This window comes from Siphateles boraxobius, unplaced genomic scaffold, assembly GCF_051911475.1.
Source record: "Siphateles boraxobius isolate OS27281-9 unplaced genomic scaffold, OSU_SipBor_1 13, whole genome shotgun sequence".
NCBI classification, from domain to species: Eukaryota; Metazoa; Chordata; class Actinopteri; order Cypriniformes; family Leuciscidae; genus Siphateles; species Siphateles boraxobius.
Window position 1 is genome coordinate 3920051 of NW_027508733.1, and position 23115 is coordinate 3943165.

The window sequence follows — 23115 nt, forward strand, 5'->3', positions numbered from 1 at the left end:
TTTGTTACACGCTGTGGAAACTCATTTGTGGATAAATGTATCAGAGTCATGTTAAATTTCCTTATGGGAAGGAAAGTAAATCCCCTTAACAGATTTTTTTCCCTAGAAGATTGTTTTAAATCTCAGTTAGTCACATATGTAGAGATTGATGGGGAAATGTGTGTGTGTGTGTGTGAGAGAGAGAGAGAGAGAGAGAGAGAGAGAGAGAGAGAGAGAGGGAGACTGAGAGAGACTGAGAGGCTTTGAATAGAGGGTTTTGATTAGCTTTGTTTTCCACAGGTCTTATTGTGTAAATTGATCATTAACCATATTGTCCTCTTGTGTATCAGACACGGGATATTGCTGCGAGGACTGAACCACTACCGGGGCGAGGTCTTCGCCTACCCAATGTTTTTACAGAGGGAATTGTCAGAGAGGGCCAATGTCACTTTCTTCTGCATGGATGTTGTCTGCAGGTAATTTTTCTCTGTCATATTGAAACTCGGTCAACCTACTGTACATTAAGTGTCAAGTGCCTGCTTTTTTTTTCAGTTGTTTTATATTGATGGCCAGGCAAAGTGTTGGTTAATGCCTACTAATGCTGTGCTTCTTTTTAGGTACTGGCCATACCTAAGCAAAGTGACTGAAGAATCATCAGATCTTCAACCGCTGATGGAAATGAGGCCATTTCTCAGTGTGATGCATGCCAAAGCTCATACAGCAAAATGCGAGGTACCTCAAATTACTGAAATTCAGATGCAACAGTAGCCAGCAGGCAGCTAATGCGAAAAGCCGAGCAATGATTGTTTTTTATTATTTTAATCTGGTATTAGTGGCAATATACTAAATTGTAAGTCTTTGATTATGATATCTTGTGTAGTATATTATGCAGATAAAATATGACACCTTTAATGTGAAAATGATTTTAATGTGCACATAATCCATGATTGCATAACATTAGATTTTTAAAGTTATGGTATGAAATTAATCCAACACTATGTTGCAGGTGAGATGGGGCGGCAGGAATCAGGATGGAGCAGGGAACACTGTTGGAGAGGAAGTTGAGCAAGTATGTTATCACCGACATTATTGTAACTATGTAGATATAGGAGACTTCACTGATACATTTATGTGTGAGACAAGCAGAGTGTGAAGGATAATGCACATCAGGGTATCAAACAAAGATCTATGCTTGCTCGAATGACCATCAGAGCACAACACACATTATGTCACAAGTGCAACACACATTATGTCTCCTCTGAGTAAAAAGTGAGTAGTGGTGGTGTCTGCATGATACATCACTATTTCAAGTTATGTTCCCTCTGAGCTGCACTATTTAATTATATACACACTTTTGATCCTGTTAGGGAAATTCAGTCTCTGGATTTAACCTATCCGTGAATTAGAGACGCACATACACAGCACACAGTGAGGTCACACACACTAACTCCTTACCACTAGAGCAGTGGGCAGTCAGCTGATGCGGCGCCCGGGGAGCAGTGGAGGGTTTGGTGCCTTGCTTAAGGGCACCTTAGCCGTGGATGTGGACAGGACAGCGATTTTCAACAACTTTCCCCACCCACTTTCACTTTCCACACAACCACCCTCCTCCTGGTCGGCATTCGAACGAGACACACGCCCAAGGCCCTAACCAGTAGGCCATGGTAGACTTTTTCCAACCTACCAGTAGGACCCCATTTGACACACCAGGCTGGTGACAGTGCAAAATCATCACCCAGTTTCATGGGATTCTATGAAAATGCCGATTGTCACAGCTCTGGCATGTCATTGTGATGTTTTAAAATGTAGACCCAATTGGCAAGACCCAACTTTGAAAAATTGGGCTTGATCTTTCCTATTTTGCTGTCTATGGCTATGGCTGAAAGGGCGTGGTCGCTTTAGTTTCCATGGCATTCTGAGGTGGAGAGCTAGTTGACGATAAGATATTAGTTCAACAATAAGTATGGCTACATGTTCACATTTACATACAGTATGTTTTTGTTTATTTGTTGTTGTTTTTTGGTAATATAAAATAGGAATACATTTAATTTCTGTATTGTTTATCTAGGTAAACAGCTTTCTCTCCAGGGCAGCTCTTGTCACAAAGTACATGACAAAAGCAGGTTGGTATGACACATTACAAACCATACTCTGTGATGAGGTATTTCTGACTTCTAAAATGTAATTTCCTGTTCTCCTTGCACTAAAGTATTTGTTGTGTTAGGTTGTGTCTAACTGCAATGGTCTTTCCCATGTAAATTGATCCAATCATGCATGCAGATTTATTTTTTTAAACAGGGAGAGAGAATATGCTCACTCAACAGGCCATGGGGTGGAACAGAAAAAAGACAGAGAACCTTCACAAAGTCTTGGCCCGCAGATACATCAAAGTAAGGACATTTCCCAATGGTCCTCTTGCCTGACACAACATACATTTTAACAACAAACAGCAGAGCTGGAGTCCATCCATCTGTAATAAGCTCATTCATTCATTCATTCATTTATAAACTGTAGATGAAGGAATTTCTTGATCCCGGGATTGGCTGAAAGCTTGCATGATATTTTTTTATTTTTGTGTGATTTAAAGATCTCCGAGAGGGCAAAGCTGGAAGCTGCTAGCTTCAGTGATTTCTGCCAGAAGAATGACATCACTGAACAAACAGCACAGCAGTGGGTGGGTGATGTTCAGCAGTGGGCAGTCACAGGTAAATCATGCGTAGCGCTCAGATTTTTCACAAATACAACTGTTAATTACTTTGTTCAAATATGAACTACATAAGGTGATCAGACATTTTTAAATGAAACAATCGTTTAATTGTGTTACCTATTTAGAGCCAGTTAGCACAACAGAACAGGGAGCAACAGAGGATCTCAGGGCTGAGATAGAGAGCATCTTAGTGGCCCTGCTACGCAAGAAGCATGACCTCTATCGTCAGAATGGTTGGTTGACTAATATTCAAATGGCACATTGTAAATGCAAACAAACAAAAACTGTTTTCCTGAAATTTTTCTTATTTCACTTTGCAGATAGCAATCAAACAAGACAAAGAAAAAGAAGAAAAATAAGAGAATTAAAAAAAAAACTGAAACAAAAGATCCTGCTGTACAATGCAATTGCAGAGGATACAATTGACGAGGAGTTGGCCTCCAATTTGACAGAGGACTACATCCTGCCTTGGGAGGATGGTATGGTAGTCCTGACATGTTCTCTAAAATGTATGCCTGTCTTTTTTATTTTTTAATAAAAAAAAAAAAAGTATTTTATTGCAATGAAAATCTCTCTCTCTCTCTCTCTCTCTCTCTCTCTCTCTCTCTCTCTCTCTCTCTCTCTCTCTCTCTCTCTCTCTCTTTCTCTCTCTTTCTCTCTCTCTTTCTCTCTCTCTCTATATATATATATATATATATATATATCTTTCTCTCTCTCTCTTGTATGTTTGGGTTTATAACTTAATCATCATAAATACTAAATCACTTTTTCCATCAATTCCCTCTACTTAAAGGTCGCTCCTTCAGGTTAAAACGGTCTATTTTTGACCAAATGATGCTAGTTAGACGCCTTGAGGAGGAGCAGAGTATCCTGGTGAAGGAGATGTCTCAGCACATCACGTCTCTTCGTGAGGAGATAAAGGGAGTGGAGAAGCTGAAAGAGAACATCAGAATGGGCTGTAAGTCAAATTTGGAGTTTTTTTTCTCACTAACATATGTATAGTCCCTTTTCTACTGAATGGTATCAGTTCAACTCACCTCAACATGACTCTACTTGGTTTATTTTCAAATTTTTGGTTTCATTTTCCACTGCATAAAAGTACCATTTCATGTAACTGGTTGCTACAGCAACACTGAAGTAAACTATCTTAGCATCACCATTGTGTAAAAGTTGGTAACATCAATCACTACAGCAGAACAAATAAAATCAACAGTATTCTGAATTCATCACAATACAGACATGTTTTTGGGGAGATGGCAATATTTACTCTATCGGCCGTCCTGTCTTGCTAACACTAAGCTGCTGCTGAGGGCCTGCTCAGAACGTTAATATTATGATGCTAGCGATAACAATGACCAAAGAGCTATCTACACATCATTGTTGGAACTTCAACAGAGGTGGAACCAAAAGTGCTTGGTACCAGAGTCAAGTGGATCTGGTACCAGTCTGTGGAAAAGAGCCACAAGTTTTGTTTTTTCTATATTAGTCATACCACTCTGCTCCACCCTCACACTTTGTTTGCCCTATCCTCACCTCAACATAGCCCCCCCCCCCCTCCCCCCCCAATTACACACAGACAGTCACAGCTTCTGCAAACACCCATCCCTCCCCGACTGCACTTTATACCCCCAATTTATGCAAAGTATAGGATGTCAAGCACATACAATTTCTATGAATTTCTTACATACAATAACTATGCATATGACAATAAAATGTCCTTGTATTCCGTGTTTAAGTTTTCTTGCAACAAATAACCAAAAAATCTAAACAAAACAAAAAACAAGAAATTGAGTAACATGATTCTGTCATATGTGGTTCTACATGCTATAATTTTGGAACAATACTTGTTATTCTTATGTTTATGTATGTTACAGATTTTGGTGACATGTCAGAGGATGCTGCAGCTGGTTGGAAAAGTGTCCTCATGCGGAGGTCCTCTGCACTGGAGAGTTTATGCCAACAAGCTGTGAGCACGTATAGTGCTATAGTTGATGACCTCCAGATACAGGACACAGAATGCAGAACGGACACTGATGACGAATATGACTTTAGTAGTCCAGAGTCAGAAGAAGATTAGAAAGGAGACCACTCTGTTTTTTGTTTTTTTTAAAGGGGTGGTTCGGAATTTTGGACATCGGGGCTCATTTCCAAGTGAGCCTTAGTGTTATTTATCAGTAGAGATATTTTTCAAAGATTTTCTTCCAGTCGTTCAAGTTGCATAGTTCGCCGGTGCTAGGCTAGCGCGAGTCAACGGTAACTGCTAGCCTGCCATTAAAAACAGTTTTACCCACGACACAGTACACCAAAAGCAAATAAATTATAACGCCAGACTGTCGATGTAAATGTCTGTTGAGAGAATAATGTTAGAAATCAAACTACTCTTGCATCTCAATGATCTCATTACATTTACAGGAACTAGTTTCTCAGCAGCGGCGGTATTTTACTTTGCTCCGGTTAGTAGTACTGCGCCGAAAAGTAAACACAGAACAGAAGCGGACTACGGTCGGGGACGTCTAGCTAGCTAGTTTTAGTCTCGGTTGCCTAGGTAACTGAATATCACTCCGCCGCTGCTGTAGACTGTGCTAATAAATACAAGGAACAAAATAACTATTGCAATGCAATGAAAGGGTAATTTGATTTCTAACATTATTCTCTCAACAGACATTTACATCGATAGTCTGGCGTTATAATTTATTTGCTTTTGGTGTACTGTGGAGGGGGAAAACTGTTTTTAATGGCAGGCTAGCAGATACCGTTGACTCGCGCTAGCCTAGCACCGGCGAACTATGCAACTTGAACGAATGGATGGAAATTTTTGAAAACTGTCTCCACTGATAAATAACAATAAGGCTCACTTGGAAATGAGCCCCGATGTCCAAAATTCCGAACCACCCCTTTAAAATCTGTGAACTTTCCATTATCTCTCACCCTTCCTGAATAATAACAACTACCCAGAACATTGCTTGTTCATTCTTCACACATCAGGCAGAAGATACAGAGGCATCACTAGAAGGAACAATATTGGTTGATGATTAATGATTCAGGGATAGTACCTACCCCAGGTTGCCTGGCCACGCCTTCCTATGCACTTCCGCTCGATTATCATCTCCCTACAGTGCTAGTTTGGATTTGATTCCATTGAGCTGGTTGTCTCCGGTGGCAAGGAGTTGTGAACGCTGAGCTAGAATACTATCAGCCAAGACAAGCTATCAGTCAAGGGCTGATCCTATCTTTTTAAACTTCAACAAGCTCCAGCAAGCAATAATTTATCGCTACCGAATGGCCAGACTCAGGCTAACTTTTATTACCAGGCTAACCCCCAAGCTTTCAGACACGTAAATATGCACTATGATAATTCAATTATCAACATTAGGTGTTGTTAAATGTGAAATTATTTTGCACTGCAACTTCATATACTACAATCATGAGTGTGTACATTAATATCAATGCAATATCTACTAAATGGATTGGCCCTCTGCATGGACTGTTGGACATGGACTGTTTTATGCATTCTGGACTGTGACATTTCAACCTCAACTTTAGCACTTAAAGGACAATATGGAGCTCATTTATGCTCTATTGAATTTTCTTGTGTGTTGGATGTGTGTTGTGGTACATGTGAGCACACAAAGATAGATTTCTTCAACTGTGGAAATGGCTACAATAAACTTGAATGTGAATTTGAAAATGTTGTAAATTATTTGTGATTGTAATTGAAGTGCATAAAGTACATAATTGCCTAGTAGTCTTCATTGAAAATCTACATTTTACAGTATACTGTCACAATATAAAAACTCTTCAGGATGCTGAAGTGGCACTGGTGATATCAAAAGTCAATAATTGTCCATGGGACCTGGTGTCACTTGGCAGTACTTAACATGCTGTGTTGACTTGACAGGTTAGAGCTTTGATAAAAAGCCACGAATCTTGTTTTTCATATATTCAAAACCAATGTATTCAAGCAGGATAGTATTTAAATTAATATGAAAAAAAGGGATCATTTCAGTAAGGGTGGTGATTGGTTCAGAGTTGGAAACGGGACAACAAGATCGTAGCTAGTGTCTGAAAGTATAATTAAGCTGCATGCCAGATGTCCACCAGCACAGTTGTTTTACAGCCTCATATCTCTCATCCCTAGACATTGCTCAATTTACGAGTCGACCAACTCCTCATTGAGTAGGCCTATACCTGCCAGACACCCTCTTTTTTCAGAAAATGGAAAGTAGAATGTGTCTTTAAAAGCGAGGATAAGCTGCAACTCCAAGTTGATTATGATTTTACTTGATTTGGATACAAAAAAAATGATTGACTTGATTGGTCTGCATTCAGGCTACACACCATTGTATCATCACTCATGGATCCCTATCAGTTTGCTTACCAGGCTGTGGAAAATGCCATCAACCTGGCTGTTTACTCTGCTACATTTGGAGTCAATTAACACCTATGCGTGCATAGCTTAGCATATAACATGATAGATCCTCTCAATCTGTTCTCCAGCCTGCAATTCATGAATGGCAATATAGCTCTGTGTCACTTCATACTTTCATATAATTAATTTGGTCAATTTTAACAATATGGAATCATGCCCTCAATACGGATAGGCCACCAGAAGGCTGTAGAGAGGTAGTAGGAGCAAAAACTGTATTCTACTGTCGCTGGTGGCTTGTGCTTCTCGCCTACTGTCCAGTACACTGTCCTGCGCCACTCACTTATTGTCCTGTGCCACTGGTCTATGGTCCCGCACCACTGTCCCGTGAGACTTATAAATTGTTAAAAACCTAAACCTAATCCGAAACCTAACCCATGGACAGTGACAAATGACTAGGGACAGTAGGCACATCAGATGGGATATTGAGTGAGTGCCATGTGAGAGTAGGCAAGTGTCACAAAACAGTATGAGTTGTGCAGGACAGTGTATGGGACAGCAAGTCAGTGGCACAGTACACAGGACAGGTGGCACAAGACAGTTGATGGGTGGCGCAGGACAGGTCACGAGACAGTGGATCAGGAGTGCAAACCACCAGCAACAGTACAGTACAGTTATTGCTCGTACTGCTGGAGGAGAAACGACCAAGATCAAGTTTGCAGGTGATACCCCCATCATCAGTCCCATCAGATACAGTATGAGTCTCAGTGCTCCATGGAGGTGAATTGGGATGTAGAATGGAGTATACCAACAGCAAATTTCATCCTGAGAAGGAGGCCAAAGTCCCAGTTATTATAGTTGAGCCCTGATACTCTTACATTTATGGCGTCTCACATCAGACATAATGAATTGAATTTAAATGGGATATTAAAATCCTACCTTATGAACAGGCACAAAAAAACACATTGATCAGACATGATCTGGACATGTTATGTGTAAACAAACTCTTCTATAATGCCATATATCTTATTCATCACTACCTGGTATGGAAGGTCTGACAGACAGTCGCACTGGATGGAAATTAGAGAGGACTGACACAAAAGTCTCTGTTTATTTAGAAATAATTAATATATGCATAATTTCCAGTCAATAAAATTAAATAAAAAAAAGGATATTTAAAGGTCTTCTTGTTGTAATCCCCCTTCCCCCTAATTAAGTCTTATTTCATTGTATATTATTTTGACCCAGCCCTCCCCTGGATACACATCAGCTTAACCACTATCATGCAAGGACAAATTCAATATTTTTTCAGCATTTACACTACCCATGTTAAAGTGTAGATTAAGTCTAGTTTGTGATTTCTATAAAGATGGTCTGCTGAACATCAAGAGGAAAAAGGACATTATACCTGTGACTTAGCAATAGACTGGCCAGTTATAACTGCCACTATGATGAGGAAACTGATGGGACAGGACAGTGAGGACACTGTAGGAAGGATTAATAAGAACCTGTAGAAGATACACTATTGTCCATAAGGCAGATTCTGTCCATTATGGCTGGCATTAGCAAACATCCCTATTTAACAAATGAATGGAGGACAGAATCCATATTAATCACATCTAGAGTGCATTCACCTCTAGCAACTACTGTAGTGTATTAAAGTTAGAAATTAATATGAAGATTCATTGTATAGCCTACAACAGCCTGCTTTGTCTTAGTAGATTACTGTATGACATTTCATCACATGACCTGGAGCATTTTGCTTTGTTGTTTAAAGTCATCGCAATTCAGCAATGACTGACTGTTATTGAGCTGAGCCCCATTTCATACATAACTTGAACCATGTTTGAGAGACAATGGGCCCTATTATAACATCTGAAACATCAAACGTGAAACGCAAGTAACTTTGTGGGCGGATCTTGGGCGCTGTTGCTATTATAGCCTACCAGCGAGATTCTTGGGCGCGACGCAAATCTAAAATGAAGTAGCTACATTACTCATAGGTGTGGTTTGGGCCTAACATGAAATAAACCAATCAGAGCGACATCTCACATTCCCTTTAAGAGCAGGTGCGCTTGTTCCATTGATTATAATAGAGGATTTGCCAGATGTGCGCCAGGAGCACTTCACAACCGAGGAGAGCAACGTTCTCGTCAGGGCCGGAAAAAGACGTGACATTGTATGGGGCCCATCTCCCATAGAAACCCACCCAAATTAGCCTTGTTCAAACAGGCGTTTAAAAATTTGGATAAATGTGCTAGCTAGATTTATGCCTATTTTTTTACATCTTCATGGACACAACAATGATTCCCTCGTATGTGAATATCTTCCCTTGTAAAAATGTACATGGTTTTATAAAAATGAGAACTGCTGCATCTGTGTGTAGATGAGAAAAGTAAAGTGCATGCGCATTGATTATGGCCAAGCAGACGCCCTTAAAATAACATAACATGCGCAACGCACCACTGACTTTAGACTAGGTTTTTCCTGGTCAGTGGCGTGATTGTTTTCTAAACCTGCAAAATAGCACCAGGGAACGTTTGCATCTGTGGAGGGAAAAGTCCGCTGTGTGTGGGTGCAAAATAGGAATGATACATGCACCGAGGTACAAAGTCAATTGCGCTGGGTACAAGATAGTGCCCCAAGTGTTACTGTCTGTCAACTGCCCACAGCCTGGTTGCAGTGTCCTTTTTTTACCTGGCAACAGAACCGGGCCCCAAGTTCCCATTTTAGAGACTAAAGTAAACGTTTGTTACTTAACAGCCCAAACTCTTCTGCAATGTAACCATTGGTACCACAATGAAGACTGGTGCGCGACTTGAACGGGACTTTATATAGTGTGTACCAGTCTTTGACAGCAAGAGGAAGGAATGAAATGAAAAGGAGTTCCAGTACTCCTGACAAACTGATAAGTTGTACAAACTGTCAACATACAAGAGATTATAAAATAAACTGTCATGTTTAATACAAATGTCCCCAGTCCTTCATACCAACAAGCCCAAATGCTGTTAGTATGATGCCTACTAAAGGAAAAGCTTAGTATATTTATTCAAATCTTCATGTACATCCTATTATTAAAAGTACTACACAATGATCTCTGCTAGGTCACTTACATGAGTGTGAGTGATGTCTGTTAGACATGACATAGAAAAGCTTAGTAAATACAAATCTTTATTAAAACAATACAAACCAACCAAAAATGAACAAATAACATAAAAAACAAACTAGACAGGGATAAAATTGCATTGTGTAGGTTTATGACAGACAAATAAAACTGGAGTGAATATCAAGCCGTCTGCCAGGTTGGAGGCCAGGTTTTCCCGCTAAAAAAGACAAGAGATAGGTTGTTAGTGAAAAAGGTATGAATAATGACTTAACATTCAATGCTGTAACGTCTACACTACACTATTACACAATATTAGAGTACAGTAATTAAGATGTAAGACAAGGTATTCAATAGGAGTGATGTTAAGATTAACCATAGGCCTAAAAATGAAAATAGCATCTAGAGATTTTAATTAACAAAGAAAAATTTCTAGACAACACCGTTTACAACTGGTAACTGTTAACTCATAACCTAATAAAATTTAGATAGTAGTACATAGAGTATACAGTAGTATAAAGTAGATTGCAAAGACTTAAAAACAGAATTTTGATAATGCAATCTTGTCTGGCCTCGCTTTAAACCAATGTAGCACTCAGTGAGAGTAGGGTTGGTATTGAATAGTCAAGGGTGTGGTAAACACAACTTTAGGTATATCCATTACAACTATCATGATCACAAGCTACGGCTATAAGTCAATAGTTCTTATTCAGCAGTTCCCCTTGAATCTAAATGTCAAAATACACTTGAGACATGTTTATTTTCCTTTTTTTGTTTTTTGGCTCAATGTCATCTGTCAAACACAGTAGTTCTAACCAACTGGTTTAGTTGCTTGCCATGCAACGTGTTGTCTTTGAAGTTGCACGAAGGTTTGTGTTGTGCATTGCAATGTAAAAAATGTGGTATACTAAGGCTACGTTCACACTGCAGGCTGAAACGACCCAATTCCGATTTTTTTGCCCCACTTGTATCTGATCTTTTCACGACAGTCTGAACGACACAGATCCGATCTTTTCAAATACGACCCAGGCCACTTGAGTATGTGGTCCAAATCCGATACGTATCCAATCTTTTGAAATGCGACTTCAGTCTGAACGGCCAGGTCACATGTATCCGACCCGCACGTCATTGATACGCGACAAACGTCATAATTCTGCGTTTAATTAGGCGGGAATGAGAAGATAAACAACAACTATGGTGGACGATGCTGAGACCAGTCAATGGAAGGGAAGCGAGGTTTCTGATTTAATTAATGGTAAATAGACTGCATTTATATAGCGCTTTCACAGACCCAATGGCCACCAAAGCGCTTTACATTTTGCCTCACATTCACTCTCTCATTCATACACTGACGGCGGTGTCAGCCATACAAGGCGCCATCCAGCTCGTCGGGAGCAGCTGGGGTTAGGTGTCTTGCTCATGGACACCTCGACACTTGGTCAGGTGGAACCGGCGATTAAACCACCAACCTTCTGGCAAACTCTATTCAGGCCAAACTCGAGGGCTCTTATCGGAACTTCCGCAAACAACAAGTGACGTTGTTGACCGTTGAGTACACTTCTGCGCATGCGGGTCACTTCTGGGTCATTTCACGTTCACACAGGATATCACAAAAGGTCGCATTTAATTGGAAATGTAAACGGCCTTGCAAAAAAAAAAAAATTTTCAAAAAAATCGGAATTGAGCATTAAGCCCCTGCAGTGTGAACGCAGCCTAAGGGTGAACTGTCCAAGCAAGGGTATCATACCATAGATCACAGGGCATCCAGTCATACAGGAGTTCGGTCTTCCCCTGTGGAAGGCAAAAAAAGACATGGAAACGTGTTACATGAAATGTAAACAAGCTAAACAAGATAATGAGGGGAGTGGCTAATCAGAGACACCTAGGAAGACTATAGCTGCGTCCCAATGTGCATACTATGCCCTAAATAGTATTTAAAATTACTAATGTCACATACTATTTAGGATTGATAGAATGCACATTAGGACGCAGCTACTCCCCCTCATTATCTTGAGGGGCGTGGCTAATCTGAGTGGCTAATCAGAGACACCTAGGTGTCTCTGATTAGCCACTCCCCTCATTATCTTGTTTAGCTTGTTTGCCTTTGTATTTAAGCCCTGTGTCTAGCTCAGTCTTTGTGAGTTCTTGATGTTGTTCTGTTGCATGTTGTCGGGTCTGTTCTGGAGTCTTAGCCTTTGTCATAGTTCAAGTTTATTCTTAGTCTTTGTCATTGTTCTAGTTTATTTAATAAAAAAACTGCTGCATTTGGATCACAACAGATACAGTGGTTAGCTTTGCTGACATCTAAGCAGATGATGCGGGTCTCACCTATTATGGTACACTTTAGTTTAATTTATGATGCTAAGTAACTTGAACATGTCATGGTTCAGTGGCATGCCACTGGGGTACCTGAGCCTTGAGTAGTGTGCCCAAGAAGGAGCACTAGCACTCAGTTACTCACACCCCGTGATGCAGGACAACTTCTAAATTGGCACTGCAAGAGCCTTAAGGGTTTTTTTTTTGCCAAGATTTTTTTTTAAATCAAATATCTTTTCACAGTTTTATATGATGTTAGTTGTAGTTTAAACCTTGCAGAAAAATTATGCTGGTTGCTGGATGGTCTAAGCTAGAGTGGGCTTGAAGAGAAAATGGTGCGTTCCAGCATGTAACATAGGACCAAGTAGCAATTGGTTGAAGCAGAAAGTATCTGCCCACCAGGAAGCAAATATCCCAATGGATAGGTTCCTGGGGCCTCATTTATAAAACTGTGCGTAGGATCCTTACTAAAAGTGTACGTGCGCCCGAAAGCCAGACTTATAAAACCGTTCGTACGCCAGAATCTGCGCAGAATTCACTTTACCAATCCCAGTCAGCAGAAGATTGTGCGCACATGCGTCTCCTCCCCGAAATAACCATAAATGAGCTTACAACGCCTAGTTTTACTATGCATATCCTCATCTGCATATCATTTGCATATGATTATTCATCCATGTGATAACATGTTTAACGGTACAAGACATCAGGAAAATATGAAATACGGATGTGCTGTCACATTACATTAATAAAAACCATTTAGTAGCCTATCCTTGCCTTGTTTTTGAATAAATAAATCAAATAGTGTAAAATAAATTTCAGAGAAAGTTTATTTCAATCTTTTCCACTGGCCAAATACTATTTTAATTGATTTATATTTTTAATGGGAACAGATAGACCATGTTGTGCATTAGGCTATATTTGCACATTCTGCTAGTATCATGGTAAGCAATTCTCTCTGTAGTTAAAACATTAAAAGATAGCATGCCATATATAGCATGAGGAAAAATTTTCAAAAGCATTACATCCACGACAAATATTTATATTTATTGAATATAAAAAATGTTTGAACTCCTCAGTAAATTTCATGTAGTTTATGTGTTTAAATCCATTAATGAGAATGACATATTTAATCAAAATGTTTGTATCAGAAGTAAAACATAGTTTAAATCATTTTATTTAAAATGCTATTGTGAACATGCACTGTATGATTGGGGCTCATAATGAAGATTTACGGTTTTACTTCATCCGCCATTAGATATGCGTCAGTTTAACTAAACGGCCCAACGCTTTCGCTGGCGCTCATTTAAGGTGTGGATATTTGCTTCAAGTGACAGGCTTTGTGAGTGAAATTATATTTGTATTATCTTTCTGTATATGTATAATTTTCTTTAGATTTTCTCTCTAAAATTAACAAAAAAAATATAACTCCATCTCACCATCGGTGTCGCCAAACTGCTCCGTCTCCAAAACGTTCGTATGCATGGGTCAGAGTTTGTGTGCAGGTGCGCACATTTTCCCATCAAGTTTGTTTTTATAAATCACAATTTATGCGTCGGAAGTGGCGTACGCCTCTTTCAGGGCCTGTTTTGTACGTACACAACGGTTATAAATGAGGTCCCAGGTGCTTTTCACAAAGTGAAATAATGTGAAAGCGTTTGGTGTATCAGGCTAAGAATGGCAATCATAAGATGGTCAAACGAACTTAACCATCAAATCTCATGCAAAAACATGAACTGGTAAAAAAAAATGGCTGATCAAACCAGTTTCAAAACATGCTTAGACTAGCCATGTATTTTCTGTAGGGAAGACATCATATCAGATAACACAATCTAACTACCTCTCCAATCCTACCTTTCTCTGCCTTGTCCGTATTATCCCACGGTATGGGTGCACATCCCGATTGTTGTGGGGGCAATCTTTTGTTCTCACTGTACAACATAAGAACATAGAGTAGTGAATGATAGATGATAATCCAAATGCAAATGTAGCCTTAGAAAATACTTAATACTTGAAAACTTGCGTATCTACAGTATGAACACTATGCATACAATTCATATGGAAATTAATTAAACCAATTATATCAGGAAGACCTGCACAACAATTCCATTAATACTTTTGTGTTGATAATGTAAAAGATGACAGAATATCAGATGTCAGATTTCAGACCTCTCTTCCTCTGATTTCGTCTTTTCCCTATATAAACAAATAGACTTGGTTCAGTACAGTACAGATATTTGAAGCTTAAGCATATTCTTTTAAAGATAAAGAACAGAAAAGTTGAAAAGTTTAAGACCTTGTCCAGTAGCAGGTTGATCAGCCACAGCCACAGTCCCAGCCCCCTGGTCCACAGATACTGCAGCTACTGAATCTAAAATGAGTGAAGAGATATCATTGTCTATCATAATATACAATTAGGTCATAACAGAGACCTGAAAAAAAGAGCTTAAAGCAATACTACAGAGTACATCCAACCATAGCACTGTTTTAAAGATAAAGAACAGAAATAAAGCTGAGAAGTTTAAGACCTTGTCCAGTAGCAGGTTGATCAGCCACAGCCACAGTCCCAGCCCCCTGGTCCACAGATACTGCAGCTACTGAATCTAAAATGAGTGAAGAGATAGCATTGTCCATCATAATATACAATTAGGTCATAACAGAGACCTGAAAAAAAAGAGCTTAAAGCAATACTACAGAGTACATCCAACCATAGCCCTGTTGTTTGAGCTTCCCAAGTGCTGTTGGTAGGAAGAAGAACAAGAGAATTTGGTACAGCATAGACTACATAGCAAACCATCTGAGACCATGAGCTCACTTTTAGTTTAATTTCTCATGGTACCATTCAAAATAAAGTTCATGTTCTCTGTTTGGTCTATGTTGTACCAAATTCTCTCGTTCTTGTTCCCACTGACAGCATACAGTGAGCTCAAATAACAGGGCTATGGTTGGAAGTACTCAGGACACTGTAAAACCTTGTACTGTAGGAGGAGGGCTAAGCAACCATTCTGGACCACCCTCAGTCCCAGCCCCCTGGTCCAAACTCATGCCGCTTGTCAAATCTGAGGATGAGAATGAGAATTAGTGCAAAGAAGATGTTGTCTCTCTAAAGTGTATACACAGATTACATAATATACAGTACAATTAGGGTCTGTATTCACAAAGAATCTTAGGGATGAAAGTATCTCAACATTTTAGGAGAAAAAAATTTGCGCTAAGCCCTAATGAGGAAATTTTAACATCATTTAGGAATTATTTTGTGCTAAAATGAAATTCTTTGTGAATTTTGTGAAAGAACATAAATAAACCTGAAGAGCTTAAGACCTTGTCCAGTAGGAGGTTTGTTAAAATCAGCCACAGTCCCAGCCCCCTGGTCCACGGATATTGTGGCTACTGAATCTGAGGATGAGTGAAGAGATGGTCACATTGTGTCTTATAAAAGTTTAAATAGGTGTAGTGAAAAGACATCTGCTGCTAAAGCATATTTTCACAAAAATCTCAGAGAACACAATAAAGTGAAGGCACCAAATCTGGGCCGAACGCACCTTGTTCTCTTAATGGGGTTATCTCAAAATTTAGAGTGACAGTAGCCTCCTCAGGCTCATGGCTACTGTCTGTTGCCTGTTCTGTATTCACTAGAAGAATACAAACACAAAAAATTTACTATACGCAATTAAGTCAAAATGTGAAAGCTAAGGCAAAATAATACAAAATCCACATGCCTCATATAATCAGAGAAGCACAGTTGCCCTTACTATTTCCAATCATTGCTTAACACCATCTACCCCTAAATAATAATATATATAAAAAAATACATATATAAAGTTTATAGTATATAAATATAGTCTTACCTTCAACCATCATTTTAAAAATTTCATAAATGTTTTCCACACAGGTCTGTGCACTTTTGCCCAACACTTTATCTTTAGGCAAGATCATTTTGGCCTTCTTGTGTGGATATTCCACCAGGAGCAAAGGCCTCCAGCCGACGGCGTGCAGCTTCTCTATCTAAAGATTTAAAAAAAAACATTTAAAAAAAAACATTAAAAACAATTACAAGTGCTTTGGTGTGGCTGTGTATGGATCTTTGTCTGCTTATCACAAAGCTGGGACACAAATGCAGGTCAACAAGAAATACTTAGGGTAGAAGCAGACTTTTGGAACATCACAAGGAATAGCTGTATTCAAGATCCCAGAGGATCCCAGAAGCCCTTTGTGGGTTGTTGCTGAATGTATCTTAAAGTACTGCAGGCTAAGTGATCCTGAGAGTCTTTGGTCTGTTTGCAACGTTTTTCAATGACAGTAGAGTACAGTTAAGATGCTAAAGCTATTGAATAAATAGCTTTCATAAATATGTTAATGCATTATCTTGTCTCAGTCAAAACCAGAAAGTCTCCCCAGTACCCAAAAATAACTGGACTATGGTGACAGGACAACAAAAGTTACTTACCAAAATGATGGCATCGTCCCACAAATGTGAGGTCACCTGAATTTTTTTTGTGTTGGCAACCCATATCTTTTTTTTTCTCTCGAATTTTTCAATCTTTTTGTTTAGGCGCACATTTTTAGGCTGTGGGGCCTTGCACATAGGGCACTTCTTGAAGCCATTAAAAATTTTATTTTTGCACGCTGGGCATGTCTTCTTGAGCCCTCCACCTTTTGACATGTTTTGATGCTGTAAACCAGACAGAAGGCATAATGTATGTCACAAACATGACTTCGTCCTGGTTCAGTTATAATACAGTTTTAGTAAGACACTGGATTTACTCCAAACATCTGAATATCAGACTTTGATGGCTAACTTATGGTTATGTTTGATGGACGCTTTTTTAGTAAGTAACAATAAAAAACACAAATCAAAAACTACAAGATATGAAATACTACACTATTTCAATATACATTAAATGTCTAGAACATCATACCTCAACAGCAACAACAACAAACAAACAATATGTAATACCAAAAGTTATTTGACATAGATATGGGTGTAAAGTTATCCAAATTTCTCACCCTGGCCTCATTGGGATCTTCAAAGACTCCTGGGTGGTTTTCTGACATGGTTATACGATACAAAAATACAGACAATAGACACACTATACAGTTATGAAGATGAGTGTGTGTGTGTGTGTGTGTGTGTGTGTGTGTGTGTGTGTGTGTGTGTGTGTGTGTGTGTGTGTGTGTGTGTGTGTGTGTGTGTGTGTGAGTGAGAGAGAGAGGAGGGGGTGGAGAGAGAGAGAGAGAGAGAGAGAGAGAGAGAGAGAGAGAGAGAGAGAGAGAGAGAGAGAGAGACAGAAAGTGTGAGAGACTTAAGAGAGAAACAGAGTGAGCGAGAGATATTGAAAGAGTGGCTCTTAAAAGTGCCTTTGTTTTTTTAAACGATAGAGATAGAGCAATGGAGATAATATGTAAAAAGCAAATAATCTGTAGAACAGACAAGAAAGCATAATTAGATATACAGTATCTCTGAGAAAAAAATATAATGTCCACATTAATGCGAGACACTATAGGTGAATAGGGTAAACTTTTAAAATAATAGATATCACCATGAAACTTCCTCAGTTGATTAATTACACAATTAAGTATATAAAAACAGTGTATTATAAGTTTTTGAAATGTGTATGTTTAATTATGCAAAGTAGGCATTATCTCATTAAATAAGCGCAATTTTGCATATATATTTTCGGTAACAAAAATCTGAACATATGCATATGATAAAATTATTTTTTTCATTTTGTTTACACACAAGATGATTTGAAACAATATCAGACGGATTTCAGGATAGGGCCTAGCTATATGCTTTCATTACTTAGGAAATAATACTGGAGAAAAAAAATCGATTTCCTCTATATTTTTTGGTGTACATGATGGTGCTACATAGGATGAGATGTTGGTAACGTTACTGGATGGATGAAAAAAAATAAACTCATTTTGAGAAAACATTAAATATTTGTAATGTAAAAATGCATACTTTTTTTAGAGAAAAACCACTAACGTTACAGACACGATATCATGTCAACTATTTAGCAATCAACAATACAAGCCATCTAAAACGCATTAAAACGTTTAATTCAACATTTATAGATAGTAAATAAGTAGCAGGTCTGAGATACATACCGATTTGTAGAGGGGATCCTCGCAATGACGGAAAAACCGCGAAAGTGGGGTCGCCGTCATGGCAACAGACTCGTCCGATTTAACATTAATTTATAATTAGTCTTTATCATTTTTTTTTCGTTGTCTGTATATGCCTATCTTTCAATTGAGTAAACATAAAAAAAATTGTAAATTAGTCCAAATATTATTTACACAAGATGATGGATGGGGAGTTTGATTGATCAAGCCTGCCTCTAGTTATCCGGTTATCCGTGTGTCCCGTCACGGAAGAATCCGTGGTGCCATCACAGAATTTGTCAATAAGCAAAAGGCTATAGAAACTGGTCAGGGGAGATAATATGTTCACAGTTTAATTAGTCTACATGCATGCACAAACAGACAACTTGAATAGCCTACTGAAAGTGTCAAAATCAGCAATAGGCAATCTCGTCCAGTGAAGGTGAAAAAAAATCTGTGGCGACGACTGAATATTCCGTGGTCCCGTCACGGAAGAATTCCGTGGTCCCGTCACAGAATTTGACAATAAGGAAAACTGTTACAAACTGATCGGGGGAGATAATATGTTCACAGTTTAATTAGGCAACATCGCAAACACAGACAACTTAATAGCCTAAAGTGTCAAAATCAGCAATAGGCTATATCGTCCAGTGAAGGTGAAACAATCTGTGGCGACCACTGAATATTCCGTGGTACGGTCACGGAAGAATTCCGTGGTCCCGTCACGGAAGAATCCGTGGTGCCATCACAGAATTTGACAATAAGTAAAAACTGTTACAAACTGATCGGGGGAGATAATATGTTCACAGTTTAATTAGGCAACATCGCAAACACAGACAACTTAATAGCCTAAAGTGTCAAAATCAGCTATAGGCTATATCGTCCAGTGAAGGTGAAACAATCTGTGGCGACCACTGAATATTCCGTGGTATGGTCACGGAAGAATTCCGTGGTGCCATCACATAATTTGTCAATAAGCAAAAGGCTATAGAAACGGGTCAGGGGAGATAAGAGGTTCACAGTTTAATTAGGCTACATGCATCACAAACACAGACAACTTGAATAGCCTACTGAAAGTGTCAAAATCAGCAATAGGCAATCTCGTCCAGTGAAGGTGAAAAAATCTGTGACGACCACTGAATATTCCGTGGTACGGTCACGGAATTCAGGGTGACCAGACGTTATCCTAGCGATCAAACGACGGCAGAACAATGCAATATCAAGTTAAAATCACTTTTAAACTAAATATTTAAAGTAAAGTACTTTAAGTAAACTCAGAATATTTAAAGCGATACATTTACAAATTATAAAACGATGTCAATTGGGGGAGCGCGTGTGTTGTAACTGTCCGTGTGTGGACCACGGATGCTGCCTGTCATTGACTTACATAGGCATCACTTCCGTGGGCACATCACGGAATTTTCGGCGATTCCGTGAAACTTCCACGGATTTTGAGCTAAGGGTCCGTGTTCATTTCACGGAATTCTGTGAGATCAGGTTGGTATTCGCGCATAGTGCGTGCAATCAGGGCAACAAATTAATGGAAATCCACTGTCTCCTCAAAAGAGTCCATTTGCAAGCCAGCAAAGACAGCTTATGCGAAACACACACACAGTTAACCGGCGTTGTTTACTCAGCTATGAATAATAGCACCAAAATAATAAAAAAAACACAATATATGGACCCACGTCGTGTTTTCTATCATGCGCCGTGCACGTTTGCAATGATGTAAGATGCACGCAAATGCACCAGAGTTCGATAGAATCAAGTTGAGTGTGAAACCAGACCAGCGCTGCGGGGGCGCCGGGAACAATCGCGCCCGGGCTCGGACGCAGCAAACGAGCCCAGTGTAAAAGCCCCCTCACACTGGCAGTTTAGTTAGGAACGGGGCACGGTTCGCATGAAAAATCGCTAATGTGAACGCTGTCATGTGAACCCGGGTGCGCACTGGGTCCCGAACCCGAGACAACCTGGAGGAGGTGGTCTCAGTTCGGTTGCTCCCGAACCGTGCTGCGGTTCGCGTGCATGTGAAAGCAACACAGACTCGGGTGCGCACTTGTTCAGGAAGTAAAGTGTCCTGCGCATGCGTTCTGGCGATTATGATGTATCTTGTTAAATAAAACACACGTAAGAGATGAAGATTTACCCTGGATACGAGCAAGAGTGAGTCTGCAGTGTATTCGCGTATAGTGCGTGCAATCAGGGCAACAAATTAATAGAAATCCACTGTCTCCTCAAAAGAGTCCATTTGCAAGCAGCAGAAAGACAGCTTATGCGACACACACACACACACACACACACACACACACACATACTTAACCTGCGTTGTTACTCAGCTATGCATAATAGCACCAAATTAATAAAAAAAACACAATATATTGACCTGCGTCGTGTTTTCTATCATGCGCCGTGCACGTTTGGAATGACGTAAGATGCACGCAAACGCACCAGAGTTGGATAGAATCAAGTTGAGTATGAAACCAGACCAACGCTGCGGGGGGCGCCGGGAACAATCGCGCCTGGGCTCGGACCGCAGCAAACGGGCCCAGTGTAAAAGCCCCCTTAGTTCGGTCGCTCCCGAACCGTGCTGTGGTTCGCGTGTAGGCTATGTGAAAGCAACACGGACTCGGGTGCGCACTTGTTCAGGAAGTAAAGTATCCTGCGCATGCGTTTTAGCCGATTATGATGCATTTAGTTAAATAAAACACACGTAAGGGATGAAGATTTACCCTGGATACGAGCAAGAGTGAGTCTGCAGTGTATTCGCGCATAGTGCGTGCAATCAGGGCAACAAATTAATGGAAATCCACTGTCGCCTCAAAAGAGTCCATTTGCAAGCAGCGGAAAGACATGCAACACACACACACACAGTTAACCGGCGTTGTTTACAGCTATGCATAATAGCACGAAATTAATAAAAACACAATATATTGACCCGCGTCATGTTTTCTATCATGCGCAGTGCACGTTTGCAATGACGTAAGATGCACCGCACGCAAACGCACCAGATTCGATAGAATCAAGTTGAGTGTGAAACCAGACCAGCGCTGCGGGGGCGCCGGGAACAATCCTGCCCGGGCTCGGACCGCAGCAAATGAGCCCAGTGTAAATGCCCCCTCACTGTTAACAGCCCCATATTTCAGATTCATCTAAACTTATACTTGATATTCTTTTTAGAATAAGTGATTCGTTTTGCTATTATTGGTCATGTGACAGGACTCCTGTCTATTCATTGTCAACTATCTTTTTCAGGAAGTATTGAAGTCTTGAAATTGCACATGAGACTCCAATGACACCACAAACAAGATAGCCGAAGATGTCTGTTATGCAAAACTGCGGCAGCAAGTCATCGTCGGTGCTCCACTCTTTGTTGGAAATTTCATATGGATCCAAACCGTTAATTGTGCCGCTTTTGTCCAACTACCGGTCCCTGGCTTCCCTATTTAACGTATACCGGTAAATTCCACATCCTTTTACGGATTTTAACATCTTTTTTCTTTCTTTTCTGCTTCTTCTCGTTCGACTTGCTGTATGTTTACATAAAGGCCATCAACATGGCTGCCACATCCCAGAATGCAATGCGGCACCCATGCCCTATTGATTTCTTGTTTTATGTGTCATGTTTTGATGGGTTCATAGTTTCATTGTGTTCAGGTGTTCATTGTTTGGTCATTAGTCGTGTGTATATATATATATCCCTTGTATTTTATTGGTCTCTTGTTGAGTTTTGTTCCCTGTAACCGCTGTTGGAAAGTCCAAGTCCAAGTTATAGTCAAGTCATTTATTGTATATTTTGTTCATGTTTGGATTAAAAAAACTGCGCGTGTGTGTTTGTCAAGCTTGCCTACAGTGGACGTTTGTAACAGAATACTCGACCGATTCCAATGAACCCAGCAGTTTCCCTCCTTCGCCTCCGTCAAGACAATTCGATTGAGGATTATGTTCAATATTTTTATGAACTGTGCTATCATGTTGGTTTTAATGACGCGGCCCTTAAGGACATTTTTCGGATGGGGCTAAATTAACCAAGAGTAACATTGTTCGACTGTAACAACCATTAATACCTTTGAACTTATATGTTTCATATACAAGTATATAACCGAAGCTATAGATTGTGCAATTAAACATTTCTCCTATTGGTGTTTTTTTAGTTAGCTTAGATAGCATCATAGCATACAGCTATCCGAAATTATTAGAGAGAGTTTTTTTCATCATCTACGATATTTTTCAATAAATAAATTTTTTTTTAAAAAATGTAACAAATCTTTGATAAAAACCATCGATAACAAATATGATACAAGCATAATTCTGTTTAAGAATTAATTGTGACATGACATAATAAAAATAAAAAAACTTATATTGTGCTTTATTGCTTAATAACAATTAACAATGTCACAAAACATACCTAAAAATGCAATTTTTTTCACTTTAACTATATAAATAAGCAGGATGAAAATATAAGATTATTACATGAATTAAATTTTCATTTATTACATTAAGAATCGTGAGAACAGCTTTAGATCAGGCATATACTGGGAT

The 23115-nt window shown here is 39.4% G+C and overlaps 2 protein-coding genes across 4 annotated transcripts; one reads left to right on the forward strand and one right to left on the reverse strand.

Moving 5' to 3' along the window:
- Window positions 1–3163: 3163 nt before the first annotated feature.
- On the forward strand, window positions 3164–5162 carry LOC143735338 (uncharacterized). Of its 2 annotated transcripts, XM_077225497.1 has the most exons (3): window positions 3164–3195; window positions 3480–3644; window positions 4561–5162. In XM_077225497.1, exons 1-3 carry the CDS (start codon window positions 3168–3170, stop codon window positions 4761–4763), a joined length of 396 nt encoding a protein of 131 aa, XP_077081612.1. In that variant the 5' UTR covers window positions 3164–3167; the 3' UTR covers window positions 4764–5162. The 2 variants fall into 2 exon arrangements, with proteins under 2 accessions (XP_077081612.1, XP_077081613.1); XM_077225498.1 differs by lacking the exon at window positions 3164–3195 and having other exon boundaries at window positions 3447–3644.
- A 5044-nt stretch (window positions 5163–10206) lies between these two features.
- Window positions 10207–21198, reverse strand: LOC143735304 (uncharacterized). 2 transcript variants are annotated; one of them, XM_077225448.1, is made up of 11 exons: window positions 17476–21198; window positions 16317–17140; window positions 16011–16100; window positions 15790–15864; window positions 15441–15527; window positions 14997–15071; window positions 14765–14839; window positions 14638–14664; window positions 14323–14399; window positions 11903–11946; window positions 10207–10375 (listed from the first exon to the last, which is right to left on the reverse strand). In XM_077225448.1, exons 2-11 carry the CDS (start codon window positions 16402–16404, stop codon window positions 10339–10341), a joined length of 675 nt encoding a protein of 224 aa, XP_077081563.1. In that variant the 5' UTR covers window positions 16405–17140; window positions 17476–21198; the 3' UTR covers window positions 10207–10338. The 2 variants fall into 2 exon arrangements, with proteins under 2 accessions (XP_077081563.1, XP_077081564.1); XM_077225449.1 differs by lacking the exon at window positions 17476–21198 and having other exon boundaries at window positions 16317–17321.
- Between the last annotated feature and the right edge of the window lie 1917 nt (window positions 21199–23115).

What these genes read in the sequence shown, in the direction of transcription:
- LOC143735338 (XM_077225497.1), top strand. Translation starts at nt 3,168, where the DNA reads ATGGTAGTCCTGACATGTTCTCTAAAAT. An exon ending in CCTGACATGTTCTCTAAAAT is followed by an intron (nt 3,196 to 3,479) that starts GTATGCCTGTCT and finishes CTCTACTTAAAG; the next exon opens with GTCGCTCCTTCAGGTTAAAA. An exon ending in AGAGAACATCAGAATGGGCT is followed by an intron (nt 3,645 to 4,560) that starts GTAAGTCAAATT and finishes TGTATGTTACAG; the next exon opens with ATTTTGGTGACATGTCAGAG.
- LOC143735304 (XM_077225448.1), bottom strand. Translation starts at nt 16,404, where the DNA reads ATGATCTTGCCTAAAGATAAAGTGTTGGGCAAAAGTGCACAGACCTGT. An exon ending in TTTTAAAATGATGGTTGAAG is followed by an intron (nt 16,101 to 16,316) that starts GTAAGACTATAT and finishes GTATTCTTCTAG; the next exon opens with TGAATACAGAACAGGCAACA. An exon ending in AACCCCATTAAGAGAACAAG is followed by an intron (nt 15,865 to 16,010) that starts GTGCGTTCGGCC and finishes ACTCATCCTCAG; the next exon opens with ATTCAGTAGCCACAATATCC.